Source organism: Tachyglossus aculeatus, unplaced genomic scaffold, assembly GCF_015852505.1.
Source record: "Tachyglossus aculeatus isolate mTacAcu1 unplaced genomic scaffold, mTacAcu1.pri SUPER_34, whole genome shotgun sequence".
Classification (NCBI taxonomy): domain Eukaryota; kingdom Metazoa; phylum Chordata; class Mammalia; order Monotremata; family Tachyglossidae; genus Tachyglossus; species Tachyglossus aculeatus.
The window spans coordinates 3,920,186-3,941,105 of record NW_024044839.1 but is presented as its reverse complement, the minus strand read 5'-3'; the positions used below and the strand labels follow the sequence as shown (position 1 = coordinate 3,941,105).

Sequence of the window (20,920 nt, the reverse complement as noted above, 5' to 3'; positions counted from 1 at the left end):
CCTCCGGCCGGGGGGGACCCCCGGGGTCCGTTCCTCCTCTCGGGGCTCTGGGTTCGACCGCTGGCCTTGTCCTGAGCTCCACTCAGTTGGGCCCCAGAGGCCTTCCAAGAGGGACGGGGGAGGTTGCGGAGGACTCGGGTCTCAATCAATCAATCAATCAACCAATCAATCGTACTTACTGAGCGCTTGCTGTGTCTATATGTTGCCAATTTGTACTTCCCAAGCGCTTAGTACAGTGCTCTGCACACAGTAAGCGCTCAATAAATACGATTGACGGTGATGATGATGTGTGCAGAGCACTGGACTAAGCACTTGGGAAGTACAAGTTGGCAACATAGAGAGACAGTCCCTACCCAACAGTGGGCTCACAGTCTAAAAGATAATAATAATAAAATAATATATACTATATATATAATATTATTATATTGTATATATTGCATATTGTATATATGTTTGTACATATTTATTACTCTATTTATTTATTTATTTTACTTGTACATATCTATTCTATTTATTTTATTTTGTTAGTATGTTTGGTTTTGTCTCCCCCTTTCAGACTGTGAGCCCACTGGTGGGTAGGGACTGTCTCTATATGTTGCCAACTTGTACTTCCCAAGCACTTAGTACAGTGCTCTGCATGCAGTAAGCACTCAATAAATACGATTGATGATGATGATGATAATAATGGTACTTGTTAAGTGCTTACTATGTACTGTTCTAAACGCTGGGGAGATTGCAAGGTGATCAGGTTGTCCCACGGGGGGCTCACAGTTTTAATCCCTGTTTTACAGATGAGGCAACTGAGGCCCAGAGAAGTGAAGTGACTTGCCCAAAGTCACACAGCTGACAGTTGGCGGGGGCCGGAATTTGAACCCGTGACCTCTAACTCCAAAGCCCGGGCTCTTTCTAGACTGCGAGCCCGCTGTTGGGTAGGGACTGTCTCTATGTGTTGCCGACTTGTACTTCCCAAGCGCTTAGTACAGTGCTCTGCACACAGTAAGCGCTCAATAAATACGACTGACTGATTGATTGATTTCCACTGAGCCAAGCTGCTTCCCTTACTCACTTTGCGGGGCCTGGGAGGCGGCGCAGGGCTCCCCCGGAAACCAGACTAAGTACTTCCCAAATTATTATTATTAATAAATGCCATCACCGTGATTGTCAGTAGTGTAGTAGTAGTACGTTGCCAACTTGGAATTCCCAAGCGCTTAGCCCAGTGCTCTGCACACAGCAGGCACTCAATACGATTGAATGAATGAATGAATTTATTTATTTATTTTACTTGTACATATTCTATTTATTTTATTTTGTTAATATGTTTTGTTTTGTTGTCTGTCTCCCCCTTCCAGACTGTGAGCCCACTGTTTGGTAGGGACCGTCTATGTTGCCAACCTGTACTTCCCAAGCGCTTAGCCCAGCGCTCTGCCCACAGCAGGCGCTCAATAAATACAACTGAATGAATGAAAATTATTATTATTATTATTATTATTAATAAATGCCATCACCGTGATTGTCAGTAGTGCAGTAGTAGTATGTTGCCAACTTGTCCTTCCCAAGCGTTTAGCCCAGTGCTCTGCACATAGTAGGCGCTCAGTATGATTGAATTAATGAAGGAATGACTTGTACTTCCCAAGCGCTTAGCCCAGTGCTCTGCACACAGGAGGCGCTCAATCAATACGATTGAATGAATGAGAATTATTATTATTATTATTGTTAATAAATGCCATCACCGTGATTGTCAGTAGTGTAGTAGTAGTATGTTGCCAACTTGGACTTCCCAAGCGCTTAGCCCAGTGCTCTGCCCACAGTAAGCGCTCAATAAATACGACGGATTGATTGATTGTAGTAGTAGTATGTGGCCAACTTGGACTTCCCAAGCGCTTAGTCCAGTGCTCTGCACACAGTCAGCGCTCAATAAATACGATTGAATGAATGAATGTTGGGTAGGGACCGTCTATGTTGCCGACTTGTCCTTCCCAAGCGCTTAGTCCAGTGCTCTGCTCACAGTAAGCGCTCAATAAATACGACGGATTGATTGATTGTAGTAGTAGTATGTGGCCAACTTGGACTTCTCAAGCGCTTAGTCCAGTGCTCTGCACACAGTCAGCGCTCAATAAATACGATTGAATGAATGAATGCTGGGTAGGGACCGTCTCTCTATGTTGCCGACTTGTCCTTCCCAAGCGCTTAGTCCAGTGCTCTGCACACGGTAAGCGCTCAATAAATACGATTGATTAATTGATTGTAGTAGTAGTATGTTGCCAACTTGGACTTCCCAAGCGCTTAGTCCAGTGCTCTGCACACAGTCAGTGCTCAATAAATACGACTGAATGAATGAATGCTGGGTAGGGACCGTCTCTCTATGTTGCCGACTTGTCCTTCCCAAGCGCTTAGTCCAGTGCTCTGCACACAGTAAGCGCTCAATAAATACGATTGATTAATTGGAGTAGTAGTATAAGCAGCGTGGCTCAGTGGAAAGAGCCCGGGCTTTGGAATCAGAGGTCATGGGTTCAAATCCAGGCTCTGCCAATTGTCAGCTGGGTGACTTTGGGCAAGTCACTTCACTTCTCTGCGCCTCAGTCACCTCATCTGTACAATGGGGATGAAGGCTGTGAGCCCCACATGGGACAACCTGATCACCTTGCAACCTCCCCAGCGCTTAGAACAGTGCCCCACAGCACCTGTACATACGTATATATGTTTGTACGTATTTATTACTCTATTTATTTATTTATTTTACTTGTACATATCTATTCTATTTATTTTATTTTGTTAGTATGTTTGGTTTTGTTCTCTGTCTCTCCCTTTTAGACTGTGAGCCCACTGTTGGGTAGGGACTGTCTCTAGATGTTGCCAACTTGCACTTCCCAAGTGCTTAGTACAGTGCTCTGCACACAGTAAGCGCTCAATAAATACGATTGATGATGATGATGATGCTTTGCACAGAGTAAGCGCTTAATAAATACTATTATTATTATTATTATTATAGTACGTTGCGCTTAGTCCAGTGCTCCGCACACAGTCAGCGCTCAATCAATACGATTGATTGATTGATTGATTGTAGTAGTAGTATGTTGTCAACTTGTCCTTCCCAAGCGCTTAATCCGGTGCTCTGCACACAGTCAGCGCTCAATCAATACGACTGATTGACTGTAGTAGTAGTATGTTGCCAACTTGGCCTTCCCAAGCGCTTAGTCCGGTGCTCTGCACACAGTCAGCGCTCCATCAACACGATTGATTGATTGTAGTAGTAGTATGTTGCCAACTTGGACTTCCCAAGCGCTTAGTCCAGTGCTCTGCACACAGTCAGCGCTCAATCAATACGATGGAATGAATGAATGAATGAATGCCCTACTGAGAGCTCACCTCCTCCAGGAGGCCTTCCCAGACTGAGCCCCTTCCTTCCTCTCCCCCTCGTCCCCCTCTCCATCCCCACATCTTACCTCCTTCCCTTCCCCACAGCACCCGTATATATGTATATATGTTTGCACGCATTTATTACTCATTTATTTATTTTACTTGTACATATCTATTCTATTTATTTTACGTTGCTTTAGTATGTTTGGTTTTGTTCTCTGTCTCCCCCTTCTAGACTGTGAGCCCACTGTTGGGTAGGGACCATCTCTAGATGTTGCCAACATGGACTTCCCAAGCGCTTAGTCCAGTGCTCTGCAGACAGTAAGCGCTCAATAAATACGACTGATTGATTGATAACAAGGAAGGTCCCCCTCTCCATCCCCCTCGTTTTACCTCCTTCCCTTCCCCACAGCACCTGTATATATGTATATGTTTATACATACTTATTACTCTATTTATTTATTTTACTTGGACATACCTATTCTATTTATTTTATTTTGTTAGTAGGTTTGCTTTCGTTCTGTCTCCCCCTTTTAGACTGTGAGCCCACTGTCGGGTAGGGACTGTCTCTAGATGTTGCCAACTCGGACTTCCCCAGCGCTTAGTCCAGTGCTCTGCACCCAGTAAGCGCTCAATAAATACAATTGAATGAATGAATTAAATACGACATGATGATGATGATGATGATGCTTTGCACATAGTAAGCGCTTAATAAATACTATTATTATTATTATAGTATGCTGCGCTTAGTCCAGTGCTCCGCACACAGTCAGCGCTCAATCAGTCAGCGCTTAGTCCAGTGCTCTGCACACAGTAAGCGCTCAATAAATACGATTGATGATGATGATGCTTCGCACATAGTAAGCGCTTAATAAACACTATCATTATTATTATTATAGTAAGTTGCGCTTAGTCCAGTGCTCTGCACATAGTCAGCGCTCCATCAATACGATTGATTGACTGATTGTAGTAGTAGTATGTTGCCAACTTGGCCTTCCCAAGCGCTTAGTCCGGTGCTCTGCACACAGTCAGCACTCATTAAATACGATTGGTGATGATGATGATGCTTTGCACATAGTAAGCGCTTAATAAACACTATTATTATTATTATTACAGTATGTTGCGCTTAGTCTGGTGCTCTGCACACAGTCAGCGCTCAATAAATACGACTGAATGAATGAATGAATTAAATACGACTGATGATGCTTTGCACATAGTAAGCTCTTAATAAATACTATTATTATTATTATAGTATGATTAAATACGACTGATGATGATGATGATGATGATGATGATGCTTTGCACATAGTAAGCGCTTAATAAACACTATTACTATTATTATTATAGTATGTTGCGCTTAGTCCGGTGCTCTGCACACAGTCAGCGCTCAATAAATACGATTGAATGAATGAATGAATTAAATACGACTGATGATGATGATGATGATGCTTTGCACATAGTAAGCGCTTAATAAATACTATTATTATTATTATTATAGTATGTTGCGCTTAGTCTGGTGCTCCGCACACAGTCAGCGCTCCATCAATATGATTGATTGATTGATTGATTGATTGTAGTAGTAGTATGTTGCCAACTTGGCCTTCCCAAGCGCTTAGTCCGGTGCTCTGCACACAGTCAGCGCTCATTAAATACGACTGATGATGATGATGATGCTTTGCACATAGTAAGCGCTTAATAAATACTATTATTATTATTATTATTATTATTATTATTATTATTATTATTATTACAGTATGTTGCACTTAGTCCGGTGCTCTGCACACAGTCAGCGCTCAATAAATACAATTGAATGAATGAATGAATGAATTAAATACGACTGATGACGATGATGCTTTGCACATAGTAAGCGATTAATAAATACTATTATTATTATTATTATAGTATGATTAAATACGACTGATGATGATGATGATTTGCACATAGTAAGCGCTAAATAAATACTATTATTATTATTATTATAGTATGTTGCGCTTAGTCCAGTGCTCCGCACACAGTCAGCGCTCAATAAATACAATTGAATGAATGAATGAATGAATTAAATACGACTGATGATGATGATGCTTTGCACATAGTAAGCGCTTAATAAATACTATTATTATAGTATGTTGCGCTTAGTCCGGTGCTCTGCACACAGTCAGCGCTCAATAAATACAATTGAATGAATGAATGAATTAAGTACGACTGATGATGATGATGCTTTGCACATAGTAAGCGCTTAATAAATACTACTATTATTATTATTATAGCATGTTGCGCTTAGTCCGGTGCTCTGCACACAGTCAGCGCTCAATAAATACAACTGAATGAATGAATGAATTAAATACGACTGATGATGATGATGCTTCGCACATAGTAAGCACTTAATAAATACTATTATTATTATTATTATAGTATGTTGCGCTTAGTCCGGTGCTCTGCACACAGTCAGCGCTCAATAAATACAATTGAATAAATGAATGAATGAAATACGACTGATGATGATGATGCTTTGCACATAGTAAGCGCTTAATAAATACTATTATTATTATTATTATTATAGTATGTTGCGCTTAGTCCGGTGCTCCGCACACAGTCAGCGCTCAACAAATACAATTGAATGAATGAATGAATGAAATACGACTGATGATGATGATGCTTCGCACATAGTAAGCGCTTAATAAATATTATTATTATTATTATTACTATAGTATGTTGCGCTTAGTCCAGTGCTCTGCACACAGTCAGCGCTCAATACAATTAAATGAATGAATGAATTAAATACGACTGATGATGATGATGCTTTGCACATAGTAAGCGCTAAATAAATACTATTATTATTATTATTATAGTATGTTGCGCTTAGTCCAGTGCTCCGCACACAGTCAGCGCTCCATCAATACGATTGATTGGTTGATTGATTGTAGTAATAGTAGTATGTTGCCAACTTGGCCTTCCCAAGCGCTTAGTCCGGTGCTCTGCACACAGTCAGCGCTCCATCAACACGATGGAATGAATGAATGAATGAATGAACGAATGAATGAGTAGTAGCGGGATGGAGTGATTGACAGGAGGGGGGGCGGGGGCGCGCGCGCGCTCTCGCTCCCCGCCCCCCCCCACCACGGCTGACGCCGGCGCGCCCCCGCTTACCTCCGGCCCCTGCGGTCCGACAGGCGGCCCAAAAACGCGGCCCAACGGGGCCGGACGCCCAGGAGCCCCAGCAGCCGTCGCCATAGCGTCGGGACCCCTGCCGCCGCCGCCGCCATTGAGGGAGGCAGCCCTCCCTCCCTCCCTCCGTCCTCCCCTCCCTCCCTCCTCACGGATCGCCTCACGGCCCGCGCGCGCGCGCCTCACAAGCCACTTCCGCTTCCGCCCGCCAAAAACTTTATCGACAGCCCCCGACGCCCGGACGCGCACAAACCCAGCCCGCGCGCACGCGCGCGCCCGGCCGCCCTGGAAAAAACTTTATCGACAGCCCCCGACGCCCGGACGCGCACAAACCCGCACGCCCGGCCGCCCTCGAAAAAACTTTATCGACAGCCCCCGACGCCAGGACACGCACAAACCCAGCCCGCCCTCGAAAAACTTTGTTGGCAGCCCCCGAGGCCTTTATTGCTCTATTGATTTATTTTATTTTATTTATTTATTTAAATATTTATTGATTTTATTTATTTATTTAAATATTTATTTATTTTATTTGTGCATGTTCATCATCATCAATCGTATTTATTGAGCGCTTACTATGTGCAGAGCACTGTACTAAGCGCTTGGGAAGTATTCTATTTGTTTTATTTTGTTACTATGTTTTGTTATGTTTGTTTTGTTTATTTATTTATTTATTGTTTATTTATTTATTTTACTTGTACATATCTATCCTATTTATTTTATTTTGTTAGTATGTTTGGTTTTGTTCTCTGTCTCCCCCTTTTAAACTGTGAGCCCGCTGTTGGGTAGGGACTGTCTCTATATGTTGCCAACTTGGGCTTCCCAAGCGCTTAGTACAGTGCTCTGCACATAGTAAGCGCTCAATAAATACGATTGATTGATTGATTGATTTTGTTATGTAAAATGGGGATTAAGATTGTGAGCCCCCCGTGGGACAACCCCATCACCTTGTAACCTCCCCAGCGCTTAGAACAGTGCTTTGCACATAGTAAGTGCTTAATAAATGCCATTAAAAAAAACCCAAAAACTTGTGCTTCCCAAGCGCTTAGTACAGTGCTCTGCACACAGTAAGCGCTCAATAAATACGATTGATTGACTGGGGTAGATTAAAAGCTTATCATTCATTCATTCCATCATGTATTGAGTACTTTGTGCAAAGCACTGTACTAACTGCTTGGGAGAGTACAATATAACAACAGACACATTCCTGCTCAATAAATACGATTGAATGAATGAATAAATGAATATATGTTGCCAACTTGTCCTTCCCAAGTGCTTAGTACAGTGCCCTGCACACAGTAAGCGCTCAATAAATACGATTGATTGATTGACTGGGGTAGATACAAGCTTATCATTCATTCATTCCATCATGTATTGAGTACTTTGTGCAAAGCACTGTACTAACTGCTTGGGAGAGTACAATATAACAACAGACACATTCCTGCTCAATAAATACGATTGAATGAATGAATGAATATATGTTGCCAACCTGTGCTTCCCAAGTGCTTAGTACAGTGCTCTGCACGCAGTAAGCTCTCAATAAATACGATTGATGGATTGACTGGGGTAGATACAAGCTTATCATTCATTCATTCCATCATGTATTGAGTACTTTGTGCAAAGCACTGTACTAACTGCTTGGGAGAGTACAATATAACAACAGACACATTCCTGCTCAATAAATATGACTGAATGAATGAATATATGTTGCCAACTTGTCCTTCCCAAGTGCTTAGTACAGTGCCCTGCACACAGTAAGTGCTCAATAAATACGATTGAATGAACAAATGTCTGTACAGATTTATAACTCTATTATACTTGTACATATTTGCTATTCTATTTATTTTGTCAATGATGTGCATCTGGCTTTACTTCTATTTAGTCTGATGACTTGACACCTGACCAGATGTTTTGTTTTGTCGTCCGTCTTCCCCTTCTAGACTGTGAGCCCGTTGTTGGGTAGGGACCCGTTTCTATCTGTTGCCGACTTGTTCTTCCCAAGCGCTTAGTACAGTGCTCTGCACATAGTAAGTGCTCAGTAAATACGATTGAATGAATGAATGAATGACCACATGTTTTGTTGTCTGTCTCCCCCTTCTAGCCTGTGAGCCTGCTGTTGGGTAGGGACCGTCTCTATCTGTTGCCCACTTGTTCTTCCCAAGCGCTTAGTACAGTGCTCTGCACATAGTAAGCGCTCAATAAATACGATTGAATGAATGAATGACCACATGTTTTGTTGTCTGTCTCCCCCTTCTAGCCTGTGAGCCTGCTGTTGGGTAGGGACCGTCTCTATCTGTTGCCCACTTGTTCTTCCCAAGCGCTTAGTACAGTGCTGTGCACATAGTAAGTGCTCAATAAATACGATTGAATGAATGACCACATGTTTTGTTGTCTGTCTCCCCCGATAGATAGATAGATAGATAGAGAGATAGATAGAGAGAGAGATAGATAGATAGATAGATGATAGATAGATAGATAGATAGATAGATAGATAATCAGGTTGGACACAGTCCCTGTCCCACATGAGCCTCATAGTCTTCATCCCCATTTTACAGGTGAGGTCACTGAGGCCCAGAGAATCAATCGTGAAGTGAAGTGATTTGCCCAAGGTCACACAGCAGACAAGTGGCAGAGCCACCATTAGACCCCAGGTCCTCTGATTCCCAGGATGTGGTAAATAATGGAGCCATTGACACCTACAAAGGTTCCCGAGAGCCTTCAACCAAGCACAAATGGGCCAGCCGTGTTGTCAAAACCTTCCCCCAAATCCGGGTTCATTTCCCCTCACTGAGGAACGGAGCTTCCAGTCAACAAGACAGGAAGGGTTACGGACAGCAAACACCTAGGTTGGAAAAGCCAAGTGGAAACGGATGGATGGAACGCAAACAACTCGGCTCTGTGTCCAGGCCCAGCGTTAATTAATTTTATCGCTGTTCGGATACAGGGAGAGTACTATAAACAGAGTCCCAAACAATACACGTAAACACTTAGGGGAAAAACAGTTAATCCTTGTACAAAGTACAAAGGACTGTTAAGAAAGTCCGGAATATTGACTCATCGCGGATGAATAGAGGAAATGAGGGATCCGAAGCACCCTGTGGCCTAATGGAAAGAGCAGCGGTCTGGGAATCAGAAGCCCTGGGTTCTGATCCTGCCTCTGCCGCGTGTTTGCTCTGTGATCTTGGGTAAATCGCTTCACTTCTCTGTGCCTCAGATCCCTCATCTGCAAAATGGGGATTCAGTCAATCAATCAATCAATCAATCAATCAATCAATCGTATTTATTGAGCGCTTACTATGTGCAGAGCACTGTACTAAGCACTTGGGAAGTACAAATTGGCAACACACAGAGACAGTCCCTACCCAACAGTGGGCTCACAGTCTAAATGGGGGAGACAGAGAACAGAACCAAACATACCAACAAAATAAATAAATAGGATAGAAATGTACAAGTAAAATAAATAAATAAATAAATATATAGAGAATAAATAAATAAATAGAGAATAAATAAATAAATAGAGAATAAATAAATAAATAAATAGAGTCAACACCTGTTCTCCCACCTACTTACTCTGGGAGCTCCTCATGGGACCTGATTATCCTGTTTCTACCCCAGCACTTAGTACAGAGCTTGGCCCCTATTAAGCATTTAAAGAAATATAATGATTTCATTTTTATTTTATCCAAAATGGGAGAAGAATAGACTAGCAGGCCACTGGCTTGGCATTTTGGGAAGAGTAGGAACTCCTTTAGGGATCAATCAGTAGCATTTATTGAGCACTTGCTGCTTGCTGAGCACTGTACTAAGCACTCGGGAGAATTCAATATATCAAAGTCCCTGCCCACAATGAGCGCTTACTACAGTGCTCTGCACACAGTAAGCACTCAATAAATATGGTTGAATTGAGAGAGAAGTTTTTTTTGTATTATTATTGTTAAGTGCTTACTATGTGCCAGGCCTTGTTCTACTGTGCTGGGGTCATCAGGTTGGAATGCAGTCCCTGTCCCACCTAGGGCTCACAGTTTTAATCCCCATTTTACAGACGAGGGAACTGAGGCATAGAGACGTTAAGAGACTCGCCCAGAGTCACACAGCAGACAAGCGGCGGAGCCGGAATTAGAACCCAGATCCTTCTGACTCCCGAGCCCGGGCTCTAGCCACTAGGTCATGCTGCTTCAGGGCACCATACTGAGCACTTGGGAGAGCACAGTGCAACGGAGTTGGCAGACCCCTTCCCTGCCTACAATGGGCTCACAGTCTAGAGACTTTAGTCTAGTTTAGTTTAGTTTAGTCACAGTCTCGAGTCTTTTAGACTGTGAGCCCACTGCTGGGTAGGGACTGTCTCTATGTGTTGCCAATTTGGACTTCCCAAGCGCTTAGTACAGTGCTGTGCACACAGTAAGCGCTCAATAAATACAATTGAATGAATGAATGAACATGGGTCTGTAAAACCACGTGCCGAACTCACTCACTCTCACTCAATCGTATTTATTGAGCACTTACTGTGTGCAGAGCACTGTACTAAGCGCTTGGGAAGAACAAGTCGGCAACATATAGAGATGGTCCCAACCCAACAATGGGCTCACAGTCTGGAAGGGGGGGGGACAGACAACAAAACATATTAACAAAATAAAATAAATAGAATAAATAGTGAGCACCTTCATCCAGCGCTTAGAACAGTGTTCAGCGCTTAAAACCGCCGAACACTGTACTAAGCACAGGGGGAGGCGCAAGATGGGCCCTGTCTCACAAAGGGGACTCCTTGTTTAAGGAGGAGAGAGAATGGGTATTGAATCCCCGTTTTCCAGATGAGGAAACTGAGGCCCAGAGAAGTGGAGCTCATCCAGTCATGTTTATTAAGCATTTACAGCACGCACAGCACTGTACTAAGCACTGGAGGAGGTGCAAGATGGTCCCTGTCTCACAAAGGGGACTCCCAGTTTAAGGAGGAGAGAGAACGGGTATTGAATCCCCATTTTCCAGATGAGGAAACTGAGGCCCAGAGAAGTGGAGCTCATCCAGTCGTGTTTATTAAGCATTTACAGCACGCACAGCGCTGTACTAAGCACTGGGGGAGGCGCAAGATGGTCCCTGTCTCACAAAGGGGACTCCCAGTTTAAGGAGGAAAGAGAACGGGTATTGAATCCCCGTTTTCCAGATGAGGAAACTGAGGCCCAGGGAAGTGGAGCTCATCCAGTCTGAGCTCCTTGTCTTCCCTCCCAAACCTTGTCCTCTCCCTGACTTTCCCATCTCTGTTGACGGCACTACCATCCTTCCCGTCTCACAAGCCCGCAACCTTGGTGTCATCCTCGACTCCGCTCTCTCATTCACCCCTCACATCCAAGCCGTCACCAAAACCTGCCGGTCTCAGCTCCGCAACATTGCCAAGATCCGCCCTTTCCTCTCCATCCAAACCGCTACCCTGCTAATTCAAGCTCTCATCCTATCCCGTCTGGACTACTGCACTAGCCTTCTCTCTGATCTCCCATCCTCGTGTCTCTCTCCACTTCAATCCATACTTCATGCTGCTGTCCGGATTATCTTTGTCCAGAAACGCTCTGGACATATCACTCCCCTCCTCAAAAACCTCCAATGGCTACCGATCAATCTGCGCATCAGGCAGAAACTCCTCACCCTGGGCTTCAAGGCTGTCCATCACCTCGCCCCCTCCTACCTCCCCTCCCTTCTCTCCTTCTCCAGCCCAGTCCTCACCCTCCGCTCCTCCACCACTAATCTCCTCACTGTACCTCGCTCTCGCCTGTCCCGCCATCGACCCCCGGCCCACGTCATCCCCCGGGCCTGGAATGCCCTCCCTCTGCCCATCCGCCAAGCTCGCTCTCTTCCTCCCTTCAAGGCCCTGCTGAGAGCTCACCTCCTCCAGGAGGCCTTCCCAGATTGAGCCCCTTCTTTCCTCTCCCCCTCGTCCCCCTCTCCATCCCCCCGCCTTACCGCCTTCCCCTCCCCACAGCACCTGTATATATGTATATATGGTTGTACATATTTATTACTCTGTTTATTTATTTATTTATTTATTTTACTTGTACATTTCTATCCTACTTATTTTATTTTGTTGGTATGTTTGGTTCTGTTCTCTGTCTCCCCCTTTTAGACTGTGAGCCCACTATCGGGTAGGGACTGTCTCTATGTGATGCCAATTTGTACTTCCCAAGCGCTTAGTACAGTGCTCTGCACATAGTAAGCGCTCAATAAATACGATTGATTGATTGATTGATCCAGTCGTGTTTATTAAGCATTTACAGCGTGGCTCGGTGGAAGGGGCCCGGGCTTTGGAGTCAGAGGTCGTGGGTTCAAATCCCGGCTCTGCCAATTGTCAGCTGGGTGACTTTGGGCAAGTCACGTCACTTCTCTGGGCCTCATTTGGAAAATGGGGATGAAGACTGTGAGCCCCACGTGGGACAACCTGAGTACCTTGTATCCACCCCAGCGCTTAGAACAGTGCTTTGCACATAGTAAGCGCTTAACAAATACCAACAATATTATTATTATTATTATTATTATTATTATTACAGCACACAGAGCACTGTACTAAGCACTTGGGAGAGAACGATATAACAATAAACAGACACATTCCCTGCCCACAACAAGCTTATACTGGGACGGGGATTGTGTCCAATCCGATGATCTTGTGTCTACCCCAGTGTCTGGCACCTAGTAAACGCTTAACAAATGCCACAGGGGTTATTGCTGCTTCTGCTACCTGGGGGGCTCCCTGACGGGTGAACCCACAGACCCCCCAGCCCCGCGGGCCCGTTGCAAAGGCTCGTGTCCAGCCCTTTCTCATCATCATCATCATCATCATCATCAATCGTATTTATTGAGCGCTTACTATGTGCAGAACACTGTACTAAGCGCTTGGGAAGTCCAAATTGGCAACATCTAGAGACAGTCCCTACCCACCAGTGGGCTCACAGTCTAAAAGGGGGGGACAGAGAACAAAACCAAACATACTAACAAAATAAAATAAATAGAATAGATCTGTATTCTCGTTATACTTCCTCCCCGTTTCCCACACGGCGGGCCGCAGGGTGAGAAATGAAAGGGTCAGCGGGTCAGAGGAGAAGCCCCCTCCTTCCCAACGGGAAAGGGAAAGGCCTTCATGACGGTGGCGTCAAGAAGGGGCAGGCTCCCGCCCGTGTTGCCGTGCTGTCTGTGATTCACCCCGAAGGAAAAAAGAAAACGAACGAAAACAGGAAAGAGCCTTACCACTCTTCCTCCCGGGGCTCGAGCTCTAGGGCTGCCCTGTTCCCCCTCCCAACCTCTCTTAAACCCGCTCCCAAACCTGGTGGTCTACTCTCTGGCCCCCCGGGAGTCTGGGGCCTACTGAGGCAGAGTTAGGCCGTCCATCCACCTCTTTTACACCATCATCATCATCATCAATCGCATTTATTGAGCGCTTACTGTGTGCAGAGCACTGGACTAAGCGCTTGGGAAGTACAACTTGGCAACATATAGAGACAGGCCCTACCCAACGGTGGGCTCACACTCTAAAAGGGGGAGACAAAACCAAACATACTAACAAAATAAAATAGAATAGATATGTACAAGTAAAACGCGCGTGGATATTCACTGACAGTCCCAGAACCTGGAGAAGATCATCATCGTCAATCGTATTTATTGAGCGCTTACTGTGTGCAGAGCACTGGACTAAGCGCTTGGGAAGTACAACTTGGCAACATATATCAATCAATCAATCAATCAATCGTATTTATTGAGCGCTTACTATGTGCAGAGCACTGTACTAAGCTCTTGGGAAGTACAAATTGGCAACACATAGAGACAGTCCCTACCCAACAGTGGGCTCACAGTCTAAAAGGGGGAGACAGAGAACAGAACCAAACATACCAACAAAATAAAATAAATAGGATAGAAATGTACAAGTAAAATAAATAAATAAATAAATAGAGTAATAAATATGTACAACCATATATACGTATATACAGGTGCTGTGGGGAAGGGAAGGAGATATGTACAAGTAAAACGCGTGTGGATATTCATTGACAGTCCCAGAACCTGGAGAAGATCATCATCGTCAATCGTATTTATTGAGCGCTTACTGTGTGCAGAGCACCATACTAAGCGCTTGGGAAGTACAACTTGGCAACATATAGAGACAGGCCCTACCCAACGGTGGGCTCACAGTCTAAAAGGGGGAGACACAACCAAACATATTAACAAAATAAAACAAATAGAATAGATATGTACAAGTAAAACGCGTGTGGATATTCATTGACAGTCCCAGAACCTACAGAAGATAGACAGAAGCCCCGAGAATTTGTTGCAAAGTCATGTTTTAATAATGTCATTCAGGTGCTATCTTTGGTTTATAAAATGAAAAATCTCAGTCATATCTGTATATGGTCTTTATTATTATTATTCTCCCCCTCATCCCCCTCCCCATCCCCCCCGCCTTACCTCCTTCCCCTCCCCACAGCACCTGTATATATGTTTGTACAGATTTCTTACTCTATTTTACTTGTACATATTTATTCCATTTCTTTTATTTTGTTAATATGTTTTGTTGTCTGTCTCCCCTTCTAGACTGTGAGCCCGCTGTTGTGTAGGGACCGTCTCTAGATGTTGCCAACTTGTACTTCCCAAGCGCTTAGTCCAGTGCTCTGCACACAGTAAGCACTCAATAAATATGATTGAATGAATGAATGAATCCCTCCAGACTGGAAGCGTATTGTGGGCAGGGAATATGTCTTTTCTATTATTCAAGTGTCCTCTCCCAAGAGCTTAGTACACTGCTCTGCCGGCAGATAGCACTCAATACCTATGACTAAATAAACAAATGTCTGTTATATTGTTATATCATACTCTCCAAAGCGCTTAGTACAGTGCTCTGCAGAGAGTAAGCAGTCAATAAATATGATGATTGACTGACATCAACCAATCGATCAGTCAATCCATCGACAGCCCCCCCTTCCTCTCCCCGTCTCCATCCCCCCGCCTTACCTCCTTCCCTTCCCCACAGCACCTATATATATGTATATATGTTTGTATAGATTTATTACTCTATTTATTCATTATTTTACTTGTACAGATCTATTCTATGTATTTTATTTTGTTAATATGTTTTGTTTTGTTGTCTGTCTCCCCCTTCTAGACTGTGAGCCCGCTGTTGGGTAGGGACCGTCTCTATATGTTGCCAACTTGTACTTCCCAAGCGCTTAGTACAGTGCTCTGCATACAGTAAGGGCTCAATAAATATGATTGATTGATTGATTGATTGATTGATAGCCCCCGCGGCTCTGCCGTGACACGAGTTTTGGCTGGGTGGCGGCGTGGGGATTGGGAAGCTTTCTCCCAACGAGAAAATGGTTTGGGGTTCCGTGGAAGCGGCCCCACAGATGAGTTCTATAACACGACTTTTCCGTAGAGTGGGATTTTGTGACTGCACAACCCCAACATTTTAGGAGTCCTGGGGGTCCTTTTAGAGCCCTCACTGGGTGCCAAGCACTGTACTGGGCGCCAAGCACTTTACTGGGTGCCTCCTCTGTGCAGGGCACTGTACTCAGTGCTTGGGAGAGGGTGACCTCTCAGTTCCCTCATCTATTTTTATTTTGTTAGTATGTTTGGTTTTGTTCTCCGTCTCCCCCTTTTAGACTGTGAGCCCACTGGTGGGTAGGGACTGTCTCTAGATGTTGCCAGCTTGTACTTCCCAAGCGCTTAGTCCAGTGCTCTGCACACAGTAAGCGCTCAATAAATACAATTGATTGATTGATTGTAAAACGGGGATTAAGACTGTGAGCCCCCCGTGGGACAACGTGATCACCTTGTAACCTCCCCAGCGCTTAGAGCAGTGCTTTGCATATAGTAAGCGCTTAATAAATGCCATCATCATCAATGGATAAGACACCAGATGCTTCTATGCCCGCTGTCTTCATTTTCAACGCCCAGACTCCCCTCCTCTTCGGGTCCCGCCACTGAGAGCCGTGGTTCGGAGGTGGCACCCATGTTCACGGGGATTGGGAAGGGGGGACGTGACCGCTCTGGAGCAGACGAAGAGGGGGTCAAAGGACTCCCCTCTCCCACCAGGAACTCGGATGGGCTTCTGTAAAATGGCGGAGTGACACCCTTACATTAACTGTGTGTCCGGCGTCATGTGCTTGATGCTGTGTGTGCCTGCCCGATGTCTACAGGCGCTTTGTACAGAGCTCTGCACACAGTAAGCGCTCAATAAATACAACTGAATGAATAGAAGGGAGACCCGCTCCCTCTCTCCCAAAAGGAGCCTGGCTCTTGGCCCTCACGGTGCCACAGCCTAGAGGAGGCAGGAGATCGGAGATGAAGGAGCCTCCAGGGAGAGGCCAGAGGCCAGGGCTGACGGAGGTCCAAAGACACCAGAACAATTTAGAGGCCGGCCGGAGGCTAGAGGCGGCAGTAGCTTTGAGATCATGGAGGCTCAGCCTCGTGGGGAGGCCGGAGCCCAAGACCGATGGAAGTCCGAAGACACCAGAACAATTTAGAGGCCGGCCGGAGGCTAGAGGCGGCAGTAGCTTTGAGATCATGGAGGCTCAGCCTCGTGGGGAGGCCGGAGCCCAAGACTGATGGAAGTCCGAAGACACCAGAACAATTTAGAGGCCGGCCGGAGGCTAGAGGCGGCAGTAGCTTTGAGATCATGGAGGCTCAGCCTTGAGGGGAGGCCGGAGCCCAAGACCGATGGAAGTCCGAAGACCCCAGAACAATCGGAGGAAGGCTGGACAGAAGGCTATTGCCCAACCCAAATACCCTCCGCAGAAGAACCGCATCAGTTCCTGCGGGGTTTTTAAACAATTTTTTGACTTTCCTGCCTTTATTTTTAACTTTAAATTGTCTGAAATCCTGAAAGCCCGTTGCCCAACGGCCCCCTGAGTCACCGAGGGGGTCCGGCTGGGGCTGGTTTTCGGTAAACACGGAGAGCGGGCTCCGGGCAGGGCAGGGTCGGTGCGGGCATCTCCCCGGGGCGGGCCCAGGGACGGGAGCTGGGCCCGGTTTCGGGGGAAGGTCAGCCCGCTGAGGGTGTCCGTTCCCCCCCTCCACCCACCCCGTGGAGGCCCAAGGAAGCAGAAACCACAATGGCCTCTTTGGCCTGGGAAGTCCCAGTTACCCCACCCCTCCTGACCCGCTCCAAGAACGTTGCAGGGGGAGGGATGCCCCTACCTCTAGACTGTAAGCTCACTGTGGGCAGGGGATGTGTCTGTTTATTGTTCATGCATTCTTTTAGACTCTTTTAGACTGTGAGCCCACTGTTGGGTAGGGACTGTCTCTATATGTTGCCAACTTGTACTTCCCAAGCGCTTAGTACAGTGCTCTGCACACAGTAAGCGCTCAATAAATACGATTGATTGATTGATTGATTGATGCATTCATTCATGATGATGATGATGATATATATGTATATATATACGTATGTATACATGTATATATGTATACACATATATACACACCTGTATATATGTATATATGTTTGTACATATTTATTCTATTTATTTATTTTACTTGTACATATCTATTCTATTTACCTTATTTTGTTAGTATGTTTGGTTTTGTTCTCTGTCTCCCCCTTTTAGACTGTGAGCCCACTGGTGGGTAGGGACCGTCTCTAGATGTTGCCAACTTGGACTTCCCAAGCGCTTAGTCCAGTGCTCTGCACACAGTAAGCGCTCAATAAATACGATTGATTGATTGATTGATTGATGCATTCATTCAATTCATTCGATCGGATTTATTGAGCGCTTACTGTGTGCAGAGCACTGTAGGAAGACTTCAGATCTCTGGGCCTCAATTACCTCATCTGGAGAACGGGAATTAAGACTGAGCTTCAAGAAGGACAGGGGCCTGTGTCAACCCGACTACACAATAAGCGCAAAACAAATACCATTTACAAACAAAAAGCTTGCAATCTACTTAGTGCAGAGCACTGGACTGAGCGCTTGGGAGAGGACAAATAATAATAATAATGATAATAATTGGCATTTGTTAAGCGCTTACTAAGTGCAAAGCACTGTTCTAAGCACTGGGGAGGATACAGGGTGATCAGGTTGTCCCACACGGGGCACACAGTCTTAATCCCCATTTTACAGATGAGGTAACTGAGGCCCAGAGAAGTTAAGTGACTTGCCCAAGATCACACAGCAGACATGTGGTGGAGTCGGGATTTGAACCCATGACCTCTGACTCCAAAGCCCGTGCTCTTTCCATTGAGCCACACTGCTTAGGAGACACAACAGTCTGTGTGCAGGGAGCTGTACTGAGGTTTGGGAGAGTACAACAGAGTGAGCAGACCCAATCCCTGACCTCAAGACATTTGCAAATCTAGCAGGGAAGACAGACTCGACTATAAATTCCAGATAGAAAGCAGCGATAGAAAGTAAAGATAGTAATTAAATCATCATCATCAATCGTATTTATTGAGCGCTTACTATGTGCAGAGCACTGTACTAAGCGCTTGGGAAGTACAAATTGGCAACATATAGAGACAGTCCCTACCCAACAGTGGGCTCACAGTCTAAAAGATTAGATTAATTAAATTAAATTAAATTAAATTAAATTAAACTATATTAAATGCCCTGTAAGTTCTCTCCCAAGTACCTAGTACAGTGCTCAGCAGACAGTAAGCACTGGATAAATACCATTGATCATCATCATCATCATCATCAATCGTATTTATTGAGCGCTTACTGTGTGCAGAGCACTGTAGTAAGCACTTGGGAAGTACAAATTGGCAACATCTAGAGACAGTCCCTACCCAACAGTGGGCTCACAGTCTAAACGGGGGAGACAGAGAACAAAACCAAACATACTAACAAAATAAAATAAATAGAATAGATATGTACAAGTAAAATAAATAAATCATCATCATCATCATCATCAATCATATTTATTGAGTGCTTACTATGTGCAGAGCACTGTACTAAGCGCTTGGGAAGTACAACTTGGCAACACATAGAGACAGTCCCTACCCAACAGTGGGCTCACTGTCTAAAAGGGGGAGACAGAGAACAAAACCAAACATACCAACAAAATAAAATAAATAGGATAGATATGTACAAGTAAAATAAATAAATAGAGTAATAAATATGTACAAACATATAAATATATATACAGGTGCTGTGGGGAAGGGAAGGAGGTAAGATGGGGGGGATGGAGTGGGGGACGAGGGGGGAGAGGAAGGAAGGGGCTCAGTCTGGGAAGGCCTCCTGGAGGAGGTGAGCGACCGATTGATTGAAGGGCAAAGTTAATAATAATAATAATAATAATAATGACGGTATTTGTTAAGCGCTTACTATGTGCCAAGCACTGTTCTAAGGTTAGTTAGTCATGGCCATTAGTTTAGTGCTTACGTCCAGACTGGCATTCCGGAAATAGGGGGCAGGAAAGTCGAGGATGTCCAAAGCCTGAGAAGGCTGGGAATTGGTTGGGGGCGGGAAAGAAGTGGAGGAGAACTTCCTCTTTATGATGGGGGGGAGTCTGGATCATCATCAGCAGTGGGCGTGGGACAAGGAACAGAGAATAGACGAGAAACGCCGTCTTCTGGGAAGTAATAGTTCCTGTGAGAAGTCAGAGGTGAAAGGCATAAGTGCCCTGTCAGTGTGCGTGTCATGCAAACCATTATGCAAAAGTAACCGTGCGTCTCGGAACTATTTCATCATCATCATCATCATCAATCGGATTTATTGAGCGCTTACTGTGTGCAGAGCACTGGACTAAGCGCTTGGGAAGTACAAATTGGCAACATCTGGAGACAGTCCCTACCCAACAGTGGGCTCACAGTCTAAAAGGGGGAGCCAGAGAACAAAACCAAACATACTAACAAAATAAAATAAATAGAATAGATATGTACAAGTAAAATAAATAGAGTAATAAATATGTACAAACATATATACATATCATCATCATCATCAATCGTATTTATTGAGCGCTTACTATGTGCAGAGCACTGTACTAAGCGCTTGGGAAGTACAAATTGGCAACACATAGAGACAGTCCCTACCCAACAGTGGGCTCACAGTCTAAAAGGGGGAGACAGAGAACAAAACCAAACATACCAACAAAATAAAATAAATAGGATAGATATGTACAAGCAAAATAAATAAATAAATAAATAGAGTAATAAATATGTACAACCATATATACAGATATACAGGTGCAGTATATATCATCAGTACCATATATATATGATATGATACATAAATGATATATATATCATATATACAGTATCATCATCATCAATCATATTTATTGAGCGCTTACTATGTGCAGAGCACTGTACTAAGCGCTTAACTATTTCCCACACTGGACTGTATTATTATGATTATGAGTATGATTAAAGGCTTGCTATGTGTCAAGCACTGTTCTAAGCGCTGGGGTGGATTCTTGTTAATCAGTCCCTAGCCCA

General features: G+C 44.6%; 1 protein-coding gene across 1 annotated transcript in view; it reads right to left on the bottom strand.

Moving 5' to 3' along the window:
• The window catches only part of PGS1 (phosphatidylglycerophosphate synthase 1), a 31,709-nt gene extending 25,089 nt beyond the window's left edge, over positions 1-6,620 (bottom strand). Inside the window, 1 exon segment of the mRNA XM_038741905.1 lies at positions 6,505-6,620. Within this exon segment, the coding sequence (XP_038597833.1) occupies positions 6,505-6,620 (116 nt within the window).
• Positions 6,621-20,920: the final 14,300 nt, after the last annotated feature.